Source organism: Prunus avium, chromosome 8 (genome assembly GCF_965620075.1).
Source record: "Prunus avium chromosome 8, drPruAviu1.hap1.1, whole genome shotgun sequence".
Lineage (NCBI taxonomy): Eukaryota > Viridiplantae > Streptophyta > Magnoliopsida > Rosales > Rosaceae > Prunus > Prunus avium.
In genome coordinates this window covers 24304765-24330293 of record NC_142291.1, presented here as the reverse complement: position 1 = coordinate 24330293, position 25529 = coordinate 24304765, and the positions used below count along the sequence as shown (strand labels likewise).

At 36.9% G+C, this 25529-nt stretch overlaps 1 protein-coding gene and 1 pseudogene across 1 annotated transcript; one reads left to right on the top strand and one right to left on the bottom strand.

Moving 5' to 3' along the window:
- The first annotated feature begins 733 nt into the window (after positions 1-733).
- LOC148292355 (putative RNA-dependent RNA polymerase 5) lies at positions 734-3107 on the top strand (annotated as a pseudogene).
- A 13814-nt stretch (positions 3108-16921) lies between these two features.
- LOC110769606 (cyanogenic beta-glucosidase-like) lies at positions 16922-20162 on the bottom strand. The gene is made up of 13 exons (XM_088245544.1): positions 19974-20162; positions 19783-19852; positions 19627-19685; positions 19439-19514; positions 19080-19157; positions 18876-18963; positions 18529-18784; positions 18325-18440; positions 18001-18218; positions 17887-17918; positions 17677-17779; positions 17444-17552; positions 16922-17315 (listed from the first exon to the last, which is right to left on the bottom strand). The coding sequence occupies exons 1-13, from the start codon at positions 20148-20150 to the stop codon at positions 17144-17146; spliced, it is 1554 nt and encodes a 517-aa protein (XP_088101670.1). The 5' UTR covers positions 20151-20162; the 3' UTR covers positions 16922-17143.
- Positions 20163-25529: the final 5367 nt, after the last annotated feature.

Here is a 25529-nt window from a genome sequence, read left to right as displayed (position 1 = left end):
GGCCTCGCGGGCCTAATTGGTCAAACCGATCGATGGATCGTGACAAGACTTTTAGAATGGGCTGAACTTATGGTTATGGACCAATAGGAATTGGCATATAACAAATTGAGGTCGTGAGCCCTACGAGTACAGTTGATTTAGATTGTGGGCTCTGTCGGCTCAGTTAAGGCCATTAGTAGTTGTAATTGTAATTGGAGGTTTGTTTTAGAATGATATTATACTATGAAAGATTATTTAAATGTTTATGACTTACTACGCAATCGCGTTTACTTTCTAAGTATATTATATTATGTTTAATTGTGTAGATTTGGGAATGGCTTGTTAACCGAATTTTGGCGTGAATAAGAAATTAATTATATGTCTATATTTAACATATGCTCAATGGCTTGAAATCGATGAATTATGGATACTAGTTCTCAATAGTATGTGGTACATATTTAAATGTAGTTGAGAACAATTTTCAAAGATGATTCATGGTCAAACTCAATTAAGGAATGTTGGGATTGATCTCGTTTTAAAAAAGGATTTGTGGAATAAGAGGAATTTTATGATAAGTTTCGGAATATGGTTTTCAAACCCACCACAGGAGTACCCCCCCAGTTGTCTTTGGAACAGTCTTGTCATTTATGATAATGCCCCACGAGTCTCGGGGACACCTGAATCGTGTGGTGCGAGGATTTGCGTTCTCAGGTTGATTATATCTTCCTGGGTCATGCGAGGGGATTTGACGGATATGAGTTCTCAGGCTGACTACGTGTCCCTTGAGTTCTGTGAGGATATGCGTTCTTGGGCTGACCACATGTTCCCCGAGTTCTGCGAGGATGTAACATACATGGTACTTGGAATTGATGGAATATTAGTGGAATTAACGGATTATGAATAGGGGTATGCCTAGGTGGAGAGTATTTGAGTTTTGATATGTTTTTTAAACTAAAATTTATGATTTTATCTTGGTACTTATTGGTAAAAGTTTTAATACATGTTTTTCGATTTATAAGACAAGGATTGAGGGTTTTCTAAAATTTTAAGGATTTTATACAATTCACAACTATTTTCTTAAGTGATGAGTTTGTTTTTACATGTGAAAGATGGAAGCATGTTTTATTCAAACCATTTTTACATGTGAAGGAACGTTTAAATCATATGCTTACATTCGGAAAAAAAAAATTAAAAAAAATCATATGCTTACATATGGGTTGAACTTTGTTTTCTTGTATAAAGAACTACGTGTGGCTTGATCCCTTGGTAAGGGTACGTAGGCAACCTAGAGTTACTAGGTGCAGCCGCAAGATCAAGTGCTGAAAATTTGTTCAGCTAGGTCATATTGGAAATTGATAACGTATCCATGTTGTTCTAAGAGTTGAGACCATATTCAGATGGTTGAATGATTTATGTGGTATAAAGAGGCCTGAGGCCATTTAGATTTATTTGTCTAATGCATGCTGAACAATTGGGGTTTTTCAATTTTAACTGTATATTTTTACAGGTGGAAATTTATTGGAAAATGTCCATTTTTCAGTGGAGACTTTACCGGTTTTCTGGCAGAAGTGAAACCCTTAAGTGTGTTTTCATTTTGCGGTTTAGGGAAAGAGGGGTATTTTGGACATTTATGCCCAACACCTGCCAGGTGTTGGACACGCAAAGGGTTCGATACAGATTCCAAAATGGAATTTGGGTTGGGTCCTGTCAATTTGGTATCAGAGCATTAGGTTCAAATTCCTATGGACTTCACACCTAGTGTGTATCCTTAACTTTTGGCAGTGTGGTGTGTTCCGATGCAAAATGATGCCTCTTTGACGTGAAGGACGTCACAAATTGTATTATAGATGTTTCGTAAGTTTGTAACCCTAGAAAACGTAGTGAACCTTATGTTCGGAGTTGCAAAAGTCAACTATGAGTTGTGGCAAACCCAATTGAGAAGTAACGGTGTTTTGGGTGAAATGTTACTTATTTCGTGTGGGCTCTAATGCTGCGATTGATAGGAGTGGAGATGATAAGTTCTCTAACATACAAATTCACGAAACATGATGCATTTTTATGCACGCACATACTGTATCTAGTGTGTCCAACTATACGGCTAAGTTTTCACTCATTTTGTCAAAGACAGAGAGCTTAGTAGTAGATTGGTCACTTGTAAAGGTTGAGGACATCACTTATGAGTATTGTCTAGATGAATCTGGTAATCGTATCCATAGAGATGGAAAGCCTCTTATACATACGGATGGAACTAGACTCATATATGAGGATTTGGCTTTACTCTGCCCGAAGGGTTTACTCAAAGGAGACTATGTCAGTAAGGAATATATTGAGCCTTTGCTCTTGCAGTTCCGACTTTTTACAAAGGCTGTGTTGTGAAGGGAACCTTTCTGATCAATAAAACATTGCCACCAAAAACAATCCAGATTTGACCATCAATGGTTAAAGATGACATTGATCCAACGATTTCAGATGATTAAACAATGAATTCGTTGGAGATAATTACAAAAGATCTAGAAGATACTCATGGTGCTTTCTGTAGTAGGCGTGCAACATTCAAAGTTGCCTATAACCATGGTGAGATGGATGATGATTGCAATTTGGTAAAAATAATCCTTTATGGTATTCCTCTCAAAGAATCATATTTGCAATATCGACTGTCAATTCTAAAGGAAGAGGAAAATAACAGTCTTAGAAAAGGCAAAAATTTGTAGTCCTCAGAGTTTTATGTGGAGGGGGACAACTAATCCAACAGGGATTCTGAAAAGAGACGAAGTTTGTGTTATCCTTGACAGTGGACAAATGTTGGGAGAGGTACTAGTGTACCGGCATCCAAGTCTACATTTTGGTGATATTCATGTTTTAAAGGCCAGGTATGTGAAGGAGTTAGATTACGTTGTCGGAGATGCCAAATATGCCAAGTTCTTATGTGATTGTATTTCATAATTATTTGGTGTGATCTAGTTTCTTTTTGTATTTAGCACTTATTGTTGGAATTACTTCAGCTTTTGGAATGCTTTAAACCGAGTGAACCTTGGATCGAAGCTTCATCATCAACTCCAAAAGTTGCGAGTACTAGACCTAGTAAGCTTTTCCATAATCATATAGAGGATGACATTGGCGGAGTTTAAAGTGACACAATATCGATAGAAGTGTTATGTGGACATTTGGTCTAAGGATATTGAGTTGCGGTTGATGAGTGGGTATTCTTAGAATTATCTCGGTGGAAGGTGTGATGAGGTTCGGGAAACGTGGGAAGTTAAGTCCCCATCAGGTCAAGCCGTTGGGGAAGCCACTTGGGAACTTGAGGTGCAGATATGGGCCAAGTACCCTCATTTCTTCGAATGACAGGTATGAAATTTCGAGGAAGAAATTTTTATAAGGAGGTAGGTTGTGACACCCTGACCCAATTTTAACCATATATTTAATCTATTTAATTTATTTAATTTATTTAATTTATTTATTTGAGACCACGGTGTTCACATGTTGGGCTTGAATGTTTACCTTTACCCAATATGTGGTGCTCACGTGTTGGGTTTGAACACTTGACTCCAATGTGGACTTAACTCTATGTGTGGCCCACTATGTGGTGGTCCCACATGAGAGGGCATGTTGATGAATATAAGTCCCACATCCCTCCTCTCCCTCCATACCCTACCACTTCTACTCCTTGCCCTACAGCAACAACCAACCACCCCCCACAACCACCTATTCTCTCCCCCTCTCTCTCTCTCTCTCTCTCTCTCTCTCTCTCTCTCTCTCTCTCTTTATGGCTGGGGAATGGTTGTGGAGGGGATGCAAGATTGGACCGAAATGCCCCTCTATATTAGAGTAATTTGACCAAAAAAAATTGAGCCTTGTCCTTGAATTGCTAAGAATTCAAACTACACGGACAAAATTGATCAAATTGAAACTACAGGGGCTTTAGTGGTAAAAGCGGTAAACTAAAAGGCCCAAAAATGACTTTTTCCCTTTTGTTAATGTGAAAATTTTAATGTAAACTAAAGAGCGATCCGACCGCTCGATTGACACCAAACTCTCAAAATTTGTTAAGTAGACCTTGTTGGACTCATAGGAATGTTCGGATCAGAAATCGGAGGTTGTGGGCCTCGCGGGCCTAATTGGTCAATTCCACGATCGGGGTCAAACCGATCGATGGATCGTGACAAGACTTTTAGAATGGGCTGAACTTATGGTTATGGACCAATAAGAATTGGCATATAACAAATTGAGGTCGTGAGCCCTACGAGCATAGTCGATTTAGATTGTGGGCTCTGTCAGCTCAGTTGATGCCATTAGTAGTTGTAAATGTAATTGGAGCTTTGTTTTTAGAATGATATTATACTATGAAAGATTATTTAAATGTTTATGACTTACTATGCAATCGCATTTACTTTCTAAGTATATTATATTATGGTTAATTGTGTAGAATTGGGAATGACTTGTTAATCGGATTTTGGCGTGAATAAGAAATTAATTATATGTCTAATTATATGTCTATATTTAACATATGCTCAATGGCTTGAAATCGATGAATTATGGATATTAGTTCTCAATAGTATGTGGTACATATTTAAATGTAGTTGGGAACAGTTTTGAAAGATGATGCATGGTCAAACTCAATTAAGGAATGTTGGGATTGATCTCATTTTAAAAATGGATTTGTGGAATAAGAGGAATTTTATGATAAGTTTCGGAATATGGTTTTCACACCCACCCCAGGAGTACCCCCCCAGTTGCCTTTGGAACAGTCTTGTCATTTATGATAATGCCCCACGAGTCTCGGGGACGCCCGAATCGTGTGGTGCGAGGATTTGCGTTCTCAGGTTGATTATATCTTCCTGGGTCATGCGAGGGGATTTGATGGATATGAGTTCTTGGGCTGACTACGTATCCCCCGAGTTCTGTGAGGATGTAACATTCATGGTACTTGGAATTGATGAAATATTAGTGGAATTGACGGATTATGAATTGGGGTACGCCTAGGGTGGATGTAACATAAATAAGCAAGTATGAGTTTTCCACGTACGCTAACTACGCACATGTTCAAGCACATCTTAAATTGAAACTTACCTTTCGAAATCATTTTTTAAATATTATTTTTAATCTCCTAGAATTTTTTATGGAATCAGTGCTATTATTAATTTTGACATGCATCTACGTGTAGAATAAATTTATTTTGTTAAGACACCATCTTCCGAAGTTCTAAATAATCTACTGATCAAACGCTGTAGGGGCAGACTGCTCTACATTCAGCCACGCCATAGTGACCCCCAAAGAGATCTTCTTCTAGTTGCGGGACGAAATCCAATAGCCAATTGAAAAGTCATTTTGTTCCCTGTAGCTTACCACTTTTACCACTAAGGTCCATGTAGTTTTAATTCCAAACAATACAAGGAAAATCTCCAATTTTTTGTCAATTACTCTAACATGGAAGGGCATTTCGGTCCAACTAATAGACCCTCCACAACCTGACAGGACCCGCCCTGAATTCCTCAGAACCCGAGACGAATCCTATGGAAAAATCTGACATCACACCAAAGCCAGGGCCTCTTACCAATACTATAGCCTCTTTTCCAAATTAAGGAAAATAGGTACCAGACTTTCTGCTGCAATTTTGGCAGAGTCTCCCCTGTAAAACGGACATTACCAATTTTTCGAACATGTCAAAACACAGTTAAATATCACCAACCGGCAGTATGCACAAGCTAAATTCATGCAGTTTACAAAGATGGCCTCTGGCCTTCAAATAACTCGAAGCAGCACTACCAGCAATGCTCTTAAGTCAAAAATGAAAATGAACGATGCAATTAATTGAACTCCAACTCATTTATGCATGCCCTCTGAAAATAACATATAATATCCTCCCAAATTCTGTCATGCAATGTTTAACAACAAAACACTATCGTAAGTAGGTTAAGGACTCGGCTCTAGTCGTACAACAATCCAAGACGAGAATCATATCTGTCTTGACCACAACCACACTTTAACACCACTCTCTTAGTCAAACGGAAAATACAAATAAACCCTCACTCCAGCCTCGTTTCCAATCGAGCTTAAGGACCATCGACAAAGTCAAAACCAATTTCATCCAAAGACCAAAATAACTTCAGTTCGTGGCTGCACCTAGGTAAGACCGCAGGTTACCTACGTACCCCTTTGCGAGGGATCAAGCCACACGTGGTTCTACATACGAAAATCCCGATTCAAATAACATATGATCATTTTCAGCAATACTAACAAGTAGATTCTAGAATTATTCCTTTCCCTTTACTTTAAATTACGTCATACCCATCATAATCTTTTCTAAACATTAAACTTTCCCCGACATAGTATAATAGTCACTTTTTCCTCTCCTTCTTACTTTACTACACGCCGGAGAGTCCAACGCCACGCGTAGTAAAGTATCAGTAACCCAAGTATACAGATCCTCTATCACACGCCGGATAATCCAACGCCACGTGTGATAAGCTAATAACATAACCATACATGCTCACACGCTGGATAATCCAATGCCACGTGTGGCAAGGTAACTAGTATTTCAATGAGCCCACACGCCGGAAGATCCAATGCCACGTGTGGCCCAACTAAACCATGTTCTACGCACGCGGACTACTTCATCACATGCCGGAAGATCCCACGCCACATGTGATACTAACAAGAAGATCATATATACCTACACGCCGGAAGATCCAACGCCACGTGTGATACTAACAACAAAATCATATATATACCCACACGCCGAAAAGTCCAACGCCACGTGTGGGCCCAACAATCAAGGGAGGGTACATAGTATAGTGCAACCACATATTCACATCACCAATCAATAAGGTACCCCAAACTCATTACATACTCTTGTCCAGTTATTTAATCATAGAGTGGATAAAAATTCCTCAACACACATAATCCAATATGAAATTAATTAAGCCTCAAAAACTGAAACACCCATTACTAAACAGATCCTTCCCATCTAACTTAAATATATATATATAAATACACATATCATAAAATAACACCCGTACTTCCTTGTTGAAAACCAAAAGAAAATCATAATTAAGTAAACACCGTATCTTATACAAGGTCACCATAATCCTTTATAAATAATATTAATGGCACTGATAATAATAGTAATAATAATATTAATAATATTAATACTAATAAAATATAAACGGAAAGTCTCATGTCGCAAGATAAAAGCCGAGACCGAACCGATAGCCCTTTTTCATAACCTCATATCTATATATATTATAAAAATAATATTTCAAATCCTTAATTCAATTTTCCCAAATATTTATTCATAGTATCGAAATTCAAACTCGCAAGCATACATCCTTGAAAGACCCCCAAAAATAATTCAAATAGAAATCAAAACTTGCTTACACTTAACTTCCATAAAATACTATACTCCATAATTAAAATAATAGACTTTCGTAAATAACCCGATACCACCCAATCCATATACCTTAATAATAATCATAATAATATTAGTTAATGATAAATACTAACTTTTAGAGATCTCATATCCTCATTAATCCATAATAAATCAATTATCAATCAAAACTCAATATGCAAAAAATTCCATAATTGGAAAACAAAATACACTTAACAACAAATGTCCACAAGGTTTAGGAAACACGTCTTGCAAGTTTGGTCTGAATCGGACGGTCGGATCGCTCGCGATCGCACGATCGGACGGTTATCGTAAAACGCAAACTTTAAGCTATTCAATCGGAACATCCGGGGCTCCAATTCACGATCCGCAAAATCCTACATGATCCTAGAAGTGCCTAGATCAACATATACTAAATTGGAATCAATCCAACGGCCCCAACATATCGAACCCGGATAACGCCTAATATGCGATATCCGATCGACGATCAAATGATATCCAAATTCATATCCGAGCATACCATCGTGCTCGGGACGACAAGAGGAGTATTTTAGGACTCAAGGACCGGCCAAAAAGTGGCCCATGCGCCACCCAGCACATGGGTGCCCAAAGAAATTTCTGGTGATCGGTAAAATTCCAAACCACCAGCCTAGATTTACACTATAGGTTCAGCACATGGAGTGGAGAAACTTTTGTTCTTGGACCTACCTCGAAAAGTCGACGGAAGTGGCCGGAATCGGAGGCCGAAAACCGGCCAAACTTCCATCGCTTATTTGATTTGCTAACACAGAAATTTCTCAAAACTAACACAACCAGCAGCTAGAACACGTCGAGATGTTGAAAAATCATACCTAATTCGAAGAGATTGGTTGCCGGAAACGTCCGAAACGACGTCAGAAATTTTGATGAAATTTCGGCCGTTTTTCTGCAATTTCAGGCGAATTCCAGTGGCGATGGCAGCTGGGCTTGGCTGGGGTCAGAAGAGGAAGACCAGCCGGTCGTTTTGAGATCGGTCCCGGAGAAAATGGCGGTTGGTGGTGTTGGCTGCGAAGGTGAGAAGTCATGCGGCTGTGCTTGGGGGGGAGGGTCGTGCGAACCAGCAAGAGAGAGAGAGAGAGAGAGAAATGGGAGGGTTTTCTGTTTTTATTAAAATCAAATTTTGAAATAATTACGATTGTGCCACTGAGAGTTTTTAGATCGTATCTTTCTCATTACAACTCCGATTTGAACGTGTTTATGGACTCATTTTGAATTTTAAAAACAGATCAGCTCTCTCTCTCGCTCCTTCTCTCCCTCTCCCCGCGTGCCTCTCACCTTCATGCGACAGCCTATTCTTTAGATGACGTTTTCTCCTTTGTCCATCTACCAAATCTAACGATTCTTGTTGCCAAAGAATCGTCTCTTCCTCCTCTACGCATCCATAGCCATTTCCACCATCGAAACTCCAAGATTGGTCGCGATTTTCGACTTACCGAGCCAAAACCCACGTTTCGTCACCGAGAGTGTTCGTGCGATTTCCGACGATTTCAGGGGTCCCATTTTGAGGTTTTGGAGATCGATTTCTAACCCCCAATTATGCCGACAATTTCGGCTTCGTTCCGGCTAGTTCCGGTTAGTTTTTGGCCATGGTCTGAGAAAAAAAATCAATCCGCTCGTTAGTCTGTATGTATTTGTATAGGTATTGTAGGGTATTTAGAGAATTTTTCGTCGCCGAAATTTTCTCATAACACCCACGCGCTGTCGGCACGGGTGGCGGCGCGTGGGCCAATGTACGGCGGCCCATTACCGGCAGCGCGTGGGCCAATGTACGGCAGCCCATTATGTTCTAAAATGCTCCCCTTGTCGTCTTGAGCACGACAATATGCTCGGATTTGGAATTGGTTACCGTTTGACAGTCGAACAGATATTGCACCTAATATGCAATATCTGGGTTTGATAGGTTCAGACCGTTCGATCAGTCCCAATTTCAAATATGTTGTTCTATGTACCTCTAGGATCGTGTAGGAAATAGCGGATCGAGAATCGGAGTCCTGGATACTCCGAATCAATTATTCCATCGTTAGGCGAAGTGATCACCGTTCGATCGTGCGATCGGCTCAAATTCCACTGCTCGATCGAGACCAAACTTACAGGACGTGTTGAGTAGGCTTTGTTGAACCTGTAGGAACTTTCAGAATGGAAATCGGATGTCGTGGGCCCCGCAAGCTCGATTGACCAATATGGGAAGTTTGACCCCTCAATTGACCGTGAGTCTTCCGAGGTAGTTTCACCCTTCGAAAAGTACTAGAATGACCTCATAAACGAGTCTTGATTTTTATGAGTTATTTTGTTTATGTTGGGATTTTGAGATTATTTTATTGTTTATGTTATGGGATTATTGTTATAAAACTAAGAGAAAATTGTAGAGAGAATTGGAAAGTAGAGAAAGACAATAGAATTTGTGTTAATCAACTTGTATATCTCATCCTGGTAAGACCTCTTATTTATAGGCTTACAGTGATAAGAAGACATTAACAACTCATAAATTACAAGCCTATAACTATGGTATTTAGTGTATAAGTTACATATAATTAGAAAGGGTGAATGCTAAGAGGTATGATGGTCATCCACCAACTCATGCTTCTGGATCATTGATATGGTGTTGGACGCTCTTATGCTGCCTCGTTAAAACATTGATAGGAAAAACTCGGTGGGACAAAAACCTAGTCGAAGGGAAAAGAGTACAATGCGCATATGTCCTATATGAAGAAAATTGTTGAATCCTCCCCCGGATGACGACAAACTCGAATTATTTGAAGATACAACACAAATGATATTGATATATCATTTTTCTTCTGTAGAGCAAGCTTTGGTAATGCTTTGTATAATAATTTCTTCAATATCATCATTGGAGGATGTATGTGTGTCATTCTTTTGAATCCCTGTTGAGGTTAGTAAGACCAAAAATATCTAGATCCTTTCACATTAACAGTTCTTAAAATAACATCATATTCTATAATATCATCAAAATAATAATATAAGCAAACTCATACGTTACCGTTACGAGGATAAGAGTATAAAATTGCATGATGTAATAAGCTATTCATATAAATTTGTGTATATTATGCGAGCATGTCATAGGGTCTTCAAGAGACCTAAATATTCTGATAATTTCTTTAAAAATTTGAATATGTTGCAACGATATTGAACTTGATCTTGAACTCATAATTCAATCAAAGTACTCACTGAGGCAATTAGATCACTTTCATTTCATGATATCTGAATACATATATTGAGCTTCGGGCTCTTTAACTTCTTTAGAAATTTTCTTTTAATAATTTATATAATGTATGACATTTTACATCTCTAAGAATTTATTCATATGTATTCTTCAAAAGATCGCTTCTGGCAATATGCTTAACTTCATAATCTTTTTAGATTTTTATATAAATGCAAGTCCCCATACATATGCAGTGAACATATACTTTGTAAGAAGAAACATGGCTGCATCAACATACTAGGAGAATATCATAAAAATTCCACGTCTTTACATTGATATACATTTTTCCATATGAAGTGATTTTATTTCACTTTATCACAAAAACTGATTTGTAACCTATACAATTTCATATCTTTTGGTGTTTGAACTCTAGGTCCATTTCTTCCACGTTTTTCAAAAATATTCAATTTTATTGGATTACCTCTTCCAGTTTGGCCAATCTTTCTTTACATTGTCGACAATCATAATAAAACGTGGATCAATATCATCATAGCCCTTTACAACTTTAGTACGTACTATATATAAACAATATCATTGATGATCATCAATTTATAAACCCACATTTCTCTTTATGCATGCATAAGATATAGACATTTTCATAGTCACTGGGTACCCATGCCTCTTCAAGGGCTTTCATTGTTTTCTAATGGACTTATGTCTTCTTACATATACAAGAAATGTGGATATTTCATATAGTATTATATTATTTGGGTTGCATGGACCTTTTAATATAGTCTCAACTTCAATGGAGCCAATTGTGGACTACTTAGGCACACAACTAGATAAATCATTTTTCCCACCACTTTAGATTGCCTAATTAGGACATCAACATTTTGATGTGATTTGTCACTTCAGCTGTGTTTTTAAATGCTTCTAGCATTTGACTTGCAATCTTCTATATTGAGATTTCTTTCATACCTTACTTTTACAATAGGTGGCACAAAATTTTGTTAAAACAATAATGAATGTATTTCATAGCAATTCACGTCGTTCTTCAAGAACAACCTTTTCTCCCCCTAATGACGGGAAATTGGTCTCATCAAAATATAGTGTAACATAAATACCATGGTCTCCAAAACTATTCAATAAAAAAAAAAATCAAATTCACATCATAAATTATTACAGATCAAAGAACTTCTGGTTCTTATCAGAAAATGAGTTCATATGAAGCAAATTATGATTAATATGCTTCTGGCACGATACCATAAGTATCGGTCCTGTTTATTCATAATTTCAACATTAACTCCATTGTGTGTATGCATGAAGCTATGTAAGTTTCTTCTGGAACTAAGTAATATCAAACATTGTAAGTATATAATTTGACATGTCAATAGCTTTTGGTCAGGTTTGCAGAACCTACTATGATATTTACCAAAATAAGTGGTAATTAAACTCAAAAATAATTTTCAAATCAAATAGTTGTGTGTGTTGTTTCACTAACAATAAATATCATAATTCTTGGAGGTTTTGTCATACAATACCCTCCCTTTATACTATTTAACTTCAAAAATATTTCACATCCGGGATAATGTGTAAGTGACATTTGTTTCCGAAAAGGATATAGAGCTTACATTCACTTCAGGGAATTATGTAATGTTTATATTTCTTCAGGAAATAATAGATCCAATCATATGAAATTTGTGGATGCATAATAAAGACTTACTATTTACCAACAATTGAAACTCATCATATTGTCCATATTGCTACTGCTCGAGAAAATGGCGGTCGGTGGTGTTGGCTTCGAAGGTGAGAAGGCATGCGGCTGCATCGGTTGGATGTCGGAAAAACCACAGGATCTGTAATGGATTCTGAGGAATTTGGGGCGAGTCCTGTCACTCTTCCTCCTAACTCAACCCACTCCGTACCCTATAGCAATGACCAACCACCCCCATAACCACCTATTCTCTCTCTCTCTCTCTGGTTGGGGAATGGTTGTGGAGATTGGACTGAAATGCCCTTCTATGTTAGCGTAATTTGACAAAAAAATTGGGTCTTGTCCTTGAATTGCTCGGAATTCAAACTACAAGGACAAAATTGATCAAATTGAAACTACAGGGACCTTAGTGATAAAAGTGGTAAACTACAAGGCCCAAAAGTGACTTTTGCATTTTGTTAATGTTAAACCACCAGTAGAAGATGGATTGTGAGCCTCCGCTGTAGTCTCTCGTCACAGACTTAGTTCTTGATCATCATCCAATTTTTTATTTTTTATTTCAACTTTTCATAATTGTGTTCATTTATTTACTTGACCATAACTAAATAATTTGATAATTTGCAATTTGATTGATTATTTTTGGGCTAGGATGATGTTTTATGAGATTCTACCAAATAGACAATTTGGGTCATTGAAGTTGAGCCTCAAGTTCGATTCAAGATCAGTTTGTGCATATGCGCTCGTGTCACGAGCCGTACTGTAGCCTCTAAACTGTGGGCCATTAAATTTCAAAAATTTTATCATCGTGGTATATGGTTAAAGTACAATAGAATTTAAACGAATAGGTGAAAACTCAGGGATTTTTGTTATCCTAACACCCCCTGAGGTTTTTCGTGTTTTCACAAAACTCCTTGAGGTCCTAAAAATTACACAAACACCCCCTTATGTTTCAAATTGGTTTCACATAACTCAAAAAATCCAAAAAAACCTAAAACCTGATATAACAATACTTCTGCATAGACTAGAATACCCCTCATGGTATTAGAATACTATTTGGATAGAATTGTACCGTAATCTCTACCCAATATTATATTAGTAAAAAGAAAAAAACCAACCCATCAGACACGCATTGTACGCTTGCCCCAAGGAAAAAAAAGACGCTTTCCTTCATCCTCTCCGTCTCTTCCATGCCTTCTACAATATGTTTCCAATCACCACCAAAAAAAAAAAAAAAGGTCAATCCTAACTCAAACCAAAAAATCAAACTAGAGCAACTTCTTCACAATGGCTGAGTACCAGCTTCTTCATTTGCTACATGGGTTTTGCTCACAACGTCTTGACTTGGAGCAGGGCCTTGACTTCCTATTACTTGGCTTGTTGGATTAACTCCTCCCAACTTAAATCGTAACGCTACAAAGCATAAAGATCAAAGTGCTATGTGTAATAACCCAGTCCTAAATAAATATTTTAATAGGTTTAAAAGTTGAATTTTTGTTCAGAAAATGATATGGGGATTTTAGTTGTACCATTGGGTAGAGAATGTCGAGATGAGTCCGTAGACACGTAGTGGACTCAAATCGGAGTTCTAACGAAGAAGTTACGATCAAGAGAAGTCTAGTGGCATAACCGTAATTTTTGCGAAGTCAGTTTTTGAAAACCAGATTTTCCTTTTCTCTCTCTCTCTCTCTCTCTCTCTCTCTCTCTACCCACAAAACCTCTCTCCCCTCACGACGGCAGCACTCAGCCGGCCACATTTTGGCCAGCAGTTCTCTCATCCGGCCACCAAATTTGACGGGGCCGGTACCAAAATGATCGGGCCACCATCCTCTTCCAACCCCACCCGTTACCCGCCGTAGCCCGCCATCGTAGTCGCCGGTAAAGCCTAGAATCCTGCCGATTTTTGGTGAATTTTTCTCAAGCTCGTTTGAACGCTTACGACAGCTAAATCGTGTGACCCAGTTATGCTTTCTCATCCTTTCAATGTGTTCTAGCTGTTGGTTGTGGGATTTAGAAGAAATTTCTGCGTTTTGAGACGTAAATAAGCGATGGAAGTTTTGGCCGGTTTCGGCCTTTGATTCCGGCCACTTCCAGGGACTTTTTGGGGTAGGTCCAAGAACAAAAGTTGCTCCACTATATGTGCTGATCATGTAGGTATAAGTCTTGACCGGCGGTTTGGAGATTTTCCAATCGCCGGAATCGCTTTGGACATCCACACGCTGCCGGCTATCGATCTGGTTACCGTTTGGCTATCGATCGAATATCGCATATTAGGCGTTATTCAGGTTCAATAGGTTAGGACCGTCGAATCAACTTGATTTTCAAATATGTTGATCTAGGCACCTCTAGGATCGTGAAGGAATTCGTGGATCGAGAATCGTAGTCTCGGATACTCTGATTTAATAATTCAAAGTTTAGTTTAACGATAACCGCCCGATCGTACGATCGCGAGTGATCCGACCGTTCGATTCGGACCAAATTGGAAGGACATGTTTATTAAACCTCGTTGAACCCATAGAAACTTTCGGATCGGAAATCAGAGGTTGTGGGCCCCTCGGGCTTGGTTGACCCAATTTAGAAAGTTTGACCACTCGGTTGACCAAGAGTCACCCGAGGTAGTTTCATCATTCGAGAAGTGAAAGAACAACCTTATAAACGAGGTTTGCCTGTTATGGAAATTATTTTGATTATGGTTGGATTTTCATAATTGTATTATAGTATTTTTGGTATTCCTGATGTTATTTTTTATATTCGAAGTTTGTGCATTATTAGAGTGATGGAATCTCTTGGAATTATTTGTTTAGTTATTTATTTATATATCTACTTATATATTTATTATTATTGTTGGGATTATTATTAAGGTATCGGATTGAGTGTTAGTGGATGATTTATTGCTTATGAGTTTTAATGTAATCGTTTTTACTTTCTAAGGATATTATATTATGCTTAATTGTGTAAAGCTGGGAACGGCTTATAAATTGGTTTGGAGTGGACGAGAAATTAATTAAATATCTTATTATATGTTTAAATTTAATATATATACTCAGTGGCTTGAAAATGATGAATCATGGACTCTAGTTCTTAACAGAATGTGGTATATATTTTAAATGTAGTTGAGAACTGGTTTTTTGAAAGTTGATATAAGAGTTGGAAAATGGATTTGTGGAATAAGGGATAGTTTATGATAAATTTCATAAAATGGTTTCAAACCCACCACGGGAGTACCCCTCAGTTGCCTTTGAAACAGTTTATTTTTATGTCAATGCCCCACGAGTCTCGGGGGCGTCTGAACCGCGTGGAGCTAGGATGTGCGTTCTCGGGCTGACTACATGTCCCCCGAGTTCTGCGAGGAATGCAGCTCGGGTTGACTTTGTGTACCGAGGCCTGCGAGGATGTGTCACGTTATGTGCCACAAGGAATTGACGGTATATTATTGCAATTGACGGAAAGATTGGGGAAATTGACGGATCAAGAATGGGGTACGCCTGGGTGGAGAATATTTTGGTTTTAAAAGGTTTAAACAAAAACTGATGATTTCATTTTGGTATTTTCGAGTACAAGTTTTAATACTTAATTTCTGATTTTATGAGACAAGAATTAAAGATTTCCAAGTTTTAAGGATTTTCTACAAATAAATGCTATTTTATTAATCTTATCGTTTCCCTACTGTTAAGTAATATGTTAATTTTATATATATATTGTTTGAGTTTCAGCAAATGGATTTGAATTACTTATAAGTTTGGCTGAAAGAACTACGTATGGCTTGATCCCTTTGTAAGGGTAGGTAGGCAACCTAGAGTTACTAGGTGCAGCCTTAAAATAAAGTGCCGAAAATTTATTAAGTTGGGTTTTATTGGAAGTTGATTAAGTATTCACAGTATTCTAAGAGATGAGTTCAGTATTAGAGGGTGAAATGTTTTATTTAAGTATTGAGGACTGAGGCCATTCAAATTATTTGTCTAATGCCTGCTGAACGATTGTGGATATTCGAATTGAGTTTTGTACAGGTAAAAACTTTTGGGAAATGAGCATTTCATAGGGGAGACTGCCGAATTTTCAGCAGAAGTCAAACTTGAAAAAGAATTTTGAAACTTTTAAGGGCATTTGGGTCAAGAGTGCCCAGCACTTGTCAGGTGTCGAACACATACAGAGTTCGGCTCAGATTTCAAAGTGGAATTTGGGTCGGGTCCTGTCACAATGAGATAGCAGGATCTGAGAATTCTCTTTTCAAAGCCACAAAGGATTTCATGTTGGAGCAAAGATGGAAGAGATAAAGATATGGAAGAGAGGAAGCGTCTTCGATTTTTCTCATGGAATAGTACGACGCATCTTATGATTTATTTTTATTTTTTTTGTTAGGGTTTAGGGATTAGGGTGCGACTGTATCCAAACAGTTCTTCATGACGGATAATTTAGTCTATGCAAAAGTCCTATTACATCCAATTTTAGGTTTTTTATTTTATTTTTGGAGTTATGTGAAACCATTTTGAAACTTGAGGGGTTGTTTGTGTAATTTCCAAGACCTTAGAGGGTTTTGCGAAAACACGAAAAACCTCAAGAGGTATTAGTATAAATAACTCAAATTCGAGACAATCAGTCAAAGGATTACAAACAAATGAGTTTCATAATTATGCGTATGTTGACACTCATCAAAGGACTAAAAAATCAATGTTTAATTTTACAAGGGGGTTGAATGGAATTTTAATCTTATACAAGGACTAAAATTGAAATTATTGAATGTGCACATATTTGGAATTCGAATTTTGTATGTACACAAATTTGGAATCCCTAGTATTATTGTACATACATAAAATTCACATTATTGAATTGAATACAAATATTGAATGACGAATATGATCTGAAGTTTTCAATACTTCTCAAGGAAACTTTTGAACCAGTGTGCCGAGAGTTTTGGGTGCCTTTTAAGCCTATTATTGTAATCTACATAGGTGATACCAAATCGAACACTGAATCCCGAATTCCATTCAAAGTCGTCTAGCAACGTCCACGGAAAGAATCCCTTCACTTGGACACCATTCCTAAAAAGAAATAAAAGGAAATTAAATATATTAATGTCAATAATATGAATCAATAACTCAAAATCTAAAGCTATATACCATATACATATATATTTAAATATTATAAATGAATTTTTTAATACACTTACTCAATAGAATTTTGAACATAATGAAGGTGGCGATTGTAGTAGTCAATTCTGTGGGTATCATTAAGGGCTTCAGCAAGTGATAATTTCGGATCATTCAACTCATCCACACCTACAATATATAATACATTATTATGTAGTTACAAATTTAGACTTCGTACCACTTGTGTGTGTTTTACACCAAAAATATGTGAAACATTGATCATGCAATTACTTAAGGCTAGAAAAAAAATTACCATTTTCGGTAATGTAAATAATTGGATTGTGATACTTTTTCCTTGTGTAGAGTAAAAGATCTTGAATTCCTCGTGGATAAACATTTAACCATTCCGAAGCACCCTGCACCAAAATTTGAAGATCTTTAGATTTTTAGGAGTCTCATTTGTATGTGCAAAACGATTAATGGTCGAAATTATAAAGGCTTAATCTAGTAATTTGATGTGTACCTTTGGACCAATGGGGACCCCATTACGCTCAGCTGCCACAACACATATGAATATTAGAAACTAATTACTCTATAAACTTAAATTGCTTGAATTAAATTCTAAATTTGTACTCACAAGAAAGATTAACGCCATAATCTGTTGCGAAGCTTGCGTATGCCGAGTTATTTTGAGGTGCATCACTTGCATAGTAACCCGTATAGTAATTTAGTCCAAGAAAATCAAATGAACCAATTAGCGACTTGGATTGTTCTTTCGTGAATTTTGGTAATCGGCCTCCAACAAGAGATCGCATGCTTTGCGGATAGTCACCACTTGTCAATGGCTCAGCAAACCTATAAGAACGTAAAAATTTCAAGGATTAACTTGACATTATATTATGTATTGCTCGATAGTGAGTAGTAAATATTATGTTCATAAGCAAATTCGAAATACACTTGCCATCCTAACATAAAATCCAAAGCTCGTAATGCAGCATTTTTATTTTCTTTTTCTTCCGATAGGGGCTCAAACCAATGTGAATTCAGTGTTATCCCTATCACTCCATTTTGAGATGCCTGCACAAGAACATTTAGTTTGTTTGTTTTAGAGTCACAAAAAGGTAAAGTAGCCGCTCTCTTGTTGCAACAAACTAATTAATTGTACCTGGTATCTATTCTTGTACAATTTTACAGCAGCTGCATGAGCAAGGAGCTGGTGGTGTGTTACCAAATATGGTTCAGTAGATGAATCTCCGCCGGTGCAGTTTAGCTGCTGCCAAGTGGAGCATCGTCCCGGCGCAAGGGACCCGAGTGCATAACCATTGTTACTGAAGGTATACGGCTCATTCACTGTGCTCCAATGCTTTACTCGATCACCAAATTCCTTATAACAAAGTTCTGCGTAATCTTGAAAATGATTGCTGTATATACACATTTTAGAATGTAAATGTCATAATTGTATTTATTAATTAAATTATCAATACGACTCAAAGGACTAATTTCTTCACTTACACAATATGAGGGCTTAAGAAACCACCATATTCATCTTCTAAAGTTTGGGGAAGATCCCAATGGAAGAGTGTCACAAATGGCGTTAAACCTATAAATAGCATCGTCAATAAAAGCGAAGTATAAGTTTGACAAAATGACTTTTTTTATGAGTGCATGTAACTCTTATTGTATAAATTATTGATCATGTATGGTGGGATGACTCACCATTGCGTAAGAGCTCATTGATGAGATTGTTGTAATACTTGATTCCTTCCTTGTTCACTCCTCCACTTAACCTTCCATCTAATAATTAAAACAAAACCAGAAAATAAAGAAATAAGTGCACCGATAACATTTAAACTGAACTTTAAAAAAGTTGGACTATATGTTATCCAACTTGAACTTCGACTTCTATTTAATTTATGTTTGAAAAAAAAAATTATTTTTGCTTACGTTATTTCAATCAAGTATTTTAATTGACACCAAAAAAAAATGTTATGTTGTTCGGTAGACAACTTGGACACATTACTTAAGCGAAAACCATGAAGGCGGAAATATTGACGATTGGTCACAAGTGAACTTACTTGGTAACAATCTTGACCATGAGATAGAGAATCGATAAGCATCCCACCCCATATTCTTCATAATCCCCACATCTTCCTACAGTGCATAACAAAAAAGAAATCCGATAAAAATTATGGGGAGCTTATTTTCAATGTGATGAGTTTTCTTCATGCTTCAAAATTTAATATGTGCACATTAGGTCATGAACCTTATAGCGGTGATATTGATCAACAGTGATATCTCCATTGCTGCTATCGTTAATCTTTTCTGCAATTAATCATAGAAAATTTATTTATTTAGAGCATAAGAGTAAAAGTAGCACGATTTTGTTATTTTAACTAATTGATGATTTGATTGGACAAACCTGGATATTTGTGGGTGAAGGTATCCCAAATGCTTGGTCCTCTACCACCTTCTTTTGTAGCACCTTCATACTGAAATACACAAGAGACACAATGAAGAAGATGTCAATATTCTTGCTTGGATCGATGCTTGGTCTGAATTTGAAAGAAAACCCTAATCAAAAGTCAAATTAAAGCCCAGAAAAGGACTTACTTGGTAAGATCCAGAACCTACACCAAATATGAACCCTTCTGGAAAACTGCTCCTATTGAGAGAAGCAGTGTCAAAATGTGTGGGTGGAGCTCTAATATCAGCTTCGCTATTTGTCAAAGCAAAGCCAATTAGTAGCAGTATGCCTAAGAGAAAAGAATAATGTAATTGCATTGCCATAACTTGAGGTTTTTTTTGTTGTGGTTGGTAATAATCTTGAAAAGTGTAAGTTGGCTATGGCTGTCATGCTGCATGGCCTTTATATAGAGGAGGAAGTACGTGCTGCGCATGAGAATAGTAAACACACATGGGCATTGAATGGGTTTGAGGGGGCAACTACGTAGAATGTCAAAGGGAAATGGCGAGTTTCATATTTGAATGAGTTTGTCTCCTCCCAAAACTCAACTGCTATATTCAAACACGCAATATAAGTCTCCTACTAGCCGTTTGGGTCAAACTGTGAACAGAAATTTGACACAAAATTGTTTTCTTCACAATGTAAATATGTGATTATCTTTTCGTCACAATATAATATTTGGTGTATATGTGTGAGTAGCCGCTAAGTCTGATTGAGTCTCCTAATAGCCATTTGGGTCAAACTGTGAAAAGAAATTTGACACAGAATTGTTTTCTTCACAATGTAAATTTGTAGATTGTTTAAATTATTGGGCATAATATGTGACTATCTTTTCTGCGAAAAAATAACGTAATTGCCAAACTCATCCTTACATATTTATGGTCAAAGCACGTACAATTCTCATAGCAATTTTCTTTCTGTTTACCCTAAAGATAAAGGTGCAGGAATGACTTTTTGTTTACCCTTCTTTCCTTTGGTTTTAATGGTATTTTTCTTCCCATAATAAATATTTGTTGAAGAAAAATGTGAACCTCCCAACATAATTTCACCACCACTAATTATATAATGTGGTTTTATTATTTTAGGTTCAACCCATTCGAGACGCAAGTCTCTTAATTACAATCCCTTGTTTCAAGGGAAAACCCTTTGATTCCATCATAAAGAAACAGAACGTGTGTGTTTGGTTTTGTGGCTGCTCCCAAGTCCAACCTCAAGATGCCTACGTATCCCTTGCGGGAATCAAGCCACACGTAGTTCAAAAATTCGCAATGAATAGATGACTCATTGCAAAAGGAAGAATTTGAATGAATTTGATTGAGGAGTGTTTGAATGAATTTAGCTGACTAAGCCTGGGATTCAAAATGGAGTTGTGTTTAGGATGGTTGCATCTAGATTGAATCTCTAGATTGCCTACGTATCCTTTCAAAGGGATCAAAACAACGTAGTTCGGAAAAGATTTGTATGGAGGTAGATATTTGATTTGTGGGAATTTGGTTGATGTAACCAGTAATTCCAATTGAGTTGCGGTTGCGTCTATTGGGATGCTAGACTGCCTACGTACCCTTGATGGGATCAAACCGGCGTAGTTCCAAAAAGATTTGGAAATTTATGGGTAAGTGTGGCCCACTAATTAAGAATTTGTGTCTTTGAGACAATTTGAAGATTTTCATAGGTAGATGACCTATGGGAAAAATTGGAAATTAATGGGTAAGTGTGGCCCACTAATTGAGAATTTGTGTTTGAGAGATTTGGATGTAATCTCATTGAAGTTTTCATGGGTAGATGACCCATGGGAATAATTGGAAATTAATGGGTAAGTATGGCCCACTAATTGAGAATTTGCGTTTGAGAGATTTGAATTTAATCTCATTGAAATTTGCATGGGTGGATGACCCATGAGAATTTCTTATTGTCAATATCCAAGAAAAATAATGAGCAATTTTGATTAACCCACTAATTTCCTAAGATTGACATTTGCACTTGGAAAAGTGTTTTGGGGAGTTTGGTTAGGATAAACCAAGGATTTGAATTTGGTTGCGGTTGTGTCTAGAAGGATGCTAGACTGGCTACGTACCCTTGATGGGATCAAACCAGCGTAGTTCCAAAATTTGATAATTAATGGGTAAGTGTGGCCCACTAATTGAGATTTTCTGTTTGAGAGATTTGAATTTAATCTCATTGGAATTTTCATAATATGTGATTATCTTTTCTGCGAAAAAATAACGTAATTGCCAAACTCATCCTTACATATTTATGGTCAAAGCACGTACAATTCTCATAGCAATTTTCTTTCTGTTTACCCTAGAGATAAACGTGCAGGAATGACTTTTTGTTTACCCTTCTTCTTTCCTTTCGTTTTAATGGTATTTTTCTTCCCATAAAAAATATTTATCTAATAAATCCCTAATTTCTTACAGTGTCAAGAAAAATTTTATGTACAAAAATAAATCACATATATTATGTACAAAAATTTTAACAATCTACAAACTTACAGTGTCAAGAAAATAATGGTCCGTCAAATTCTTTTCAAAATTTGACCTTTTGGGAGACAATCAGAATTTGCAGCTATTCGCGTTTGACTATTCATCCAAATATGAAACTTTCCATGCCAACCAGAGTTGCGCCGTCAACACCCTTCTAATGGCATGCACACGTGTTTTGCAAAGAAATTTATTTCACCATGCCAACCAGATAGTCAACTTATACTTATCAAGATTACCAACAAAAAACATCTCAAGTTATGGCAATGCAATTAGGTTCTTTTCTCTAATTTCTATTTATCAATTCACTTATTTTCACATTTTCTGATATTATATGAGATTTCCCTTCATGTTCTAATTCAAGGTACATCATCTTTTGAAAACGTCAAAAGAGTAGCAAAAGGGAAAAACGGCTTGAATTTATTATATTTTATTTAAAAAAGTCATCACTGCATGTTTATCTTATTGGACTCTAAATATGCAAGGATGAATTTTCCACGTACGCCAACTACACACATGTTCAAGCACATTTGAAAATTATTATCACTTCTTCGCGTTCTTCTTTCATCCCAAATTGAAACTTACATTTCGAAATCATTTTTTTAATATTTTTTTTAATCTCCTACAATTTTATATGGAATCAATGCTATTATTAATTTTGACATGCATCTATATGTAGAATAAATTTATGTTGTTAAGACAAAAAGTCATTTTGGTTCCTATAGCTTACCACTTTTACCACTAAAGTCCATGTAGTTTTAATTCCGAGCAATGCAAGGAAAATTTCCAATTTTTTTGTCAATTATTCTAACGTGGAGGGGCATTTCGGTCCAACTAACAAACCCTCCACAACCACCCAGCACCCCTCCCCAACAACCTTCTCCCATCCCTCCTCTCCCTCCATACCCTACCTCTTCATCCTAACTCAACCCACTCCTTGCCCTATAGCAACAACCAACCACCCCCACAACCAACTATTCCCCCCCCCCCGCGCCCCCCCTCTCTCTCTGGCTGGAGAATGGTTGTGGAGGGGATGCAAGATTGGACCGAAATGCCCCTCTATATTAGAGTAATTTGACAAAAAAAAATTGAGCCTTGTCCTTGAATTGCTAAGAATTCAAACTACACGGACAAAATTGATCAAATTGAAACTACAGGGGCCTTAATGGTAAAAGTGGTAAACTAAAAGGCCCAAAAATGACTTCTTCCCTTTTGTTAATGTGAAAATTTTAAATGCTAAAGCACCAGTAGAAGATGGATTGTGTGCCTCTGCAGTAATCCATGTGTACCTCAAGGATCAGGTAGGAACTCATGAATCAAGAATCAGAGTCCCGGATACTCCGAATCAAGGATTCAAAGTTTACGTAAAACAATGATCGTCCGATCGTGCGATCAAGAGCGATCCGACCGCTCGATTGAGACCAAACTCTCAAAATTTGTTAAGTAGACCTTGTTGGACTCATAGGAATGTTCGGATCAGAAATCGGAGGTTGTGGGCCTCGCAGGCCTAATTGGTCAATTCCGCGATCGGGGTCAAACCAATCGATGGATCGTGACAAGACTTTAGAATGGGCTGAACTTATGGTTATGGACCAATAGGAATTGGTATATAACAAATTGAGGTCGTGAGCCCTACGAGCATAGTCGATTTAGATTGTGGGCTTTGTCGGCTCAGTTGAGGCCATTAGTAGTTGTAATTGTAATTAGAGGTTTGTTTTTAGAATGATATTATACTATGAAAGATTATTTAAATGTTTATGACTTACTATGCAATTGCGTTTACTTTCTAAGTATATTATATTATGTTTAATTGTGTAGAATTGGGAATGACTTTGTTAATCAGATTTTGGCGTGAATAAGAAATTAATTATATGTCTAATTATATGTCTATATTTAACATATGCTCAATGGCTTGAAATCGATGAATTATGGATACTAGTTCTCAATAGTATGTGGTACATATTTAAATGTAGTTGGGAACAGTTTTGAAAGATGATGAATGGTCAAACTCAATTAAGGAATGTTGGGATTGATCTCGTTTTAAAAAAGGATTTGTGGAATAAGAGGAATTTTATGATAAGTTTCGGAATATGGTTTTCAAACCCACCACAGGAGTTTGGTCTGTCCTTGCAAGTGCACAAGATTGATGTAGCGTTTGACAAGTCCAAGTATCGTTCCCACGAGGATTCCAAATTTATCTAATATTCGAATACTAAATTAAATCTAACTGATACGCAAGTGAATTTGTAGAGATTGTTGTTGTGAAAGTTTATGAAACGAAGAAATTAATAAAAACAATTGAGAATAAAAAGGTTGAATTTTAAGGTTGAAAAACAATGATGAAGGTCTAGGGTTTCGGAATCAACCACAAGCAATCCAAGTTAGATTTCAATGCATTCAACAGATTCTTTCGATTCTTTAGGTGATAATTCCCGTATCTAAGTCCTTTTTAGGCACTCAGACCATAGTTTTCCTTAAGTGTAAGATTCTTTTCTAGTTCAGACAAAGATCATATACCCAAATCCTGGTTAAGGCATAAATTTAACAAGTTGAATTCATTACGTCCTAGAAAACGAGAGAACCAAGCAAACCATTATTCTTCGTCAAGCAATAATGTAATTCACCACACTTAATCACAAGAAGCTAATTGAATTATATTGCGAGTTCTGCCTCAAATTCATCTTCCAATTTACTAGATGCAAAGCCCTAAGGTGATCAGTCAAAGAACTTAAACAAATAGCAACAATTAAAATAGTGATTAAACATTCATCTAAAAGAAACTTAGAATCCATTAAATAACATTAGAAATCATAACTATCCATGCTCGGGCGTCATCCTCGCTAGTTACCCATGTTCAAAGAAAACATAATTGAAAAACTAGAAAACATAAAATAAAACTTATGGATTGTGATGATGCTCGAGAACTTGACAATGGCAGCGACTCTTTGACTCTCCTTCAACTCCAGCCTCAAAGAACCCTAATTTCTGGTCTTCTTTAAATAAGGAACAAATCCTTTTTTGACTTGGTAACTATGCTTTCCTAGTTGGCTTCAATTGTCTTTGATGAGTTGGCATCCCAAATCCTACTATATATAGGATCAGACCTTAGAAAATAACTCCACATCCTTGTAGACACTTCCCAAATGTGATTGACACAAATTAAACTCCAAGAATTGAACTTCAAAAGGATTATTTTGCAAAACCCGCAGAACACATTCTGCC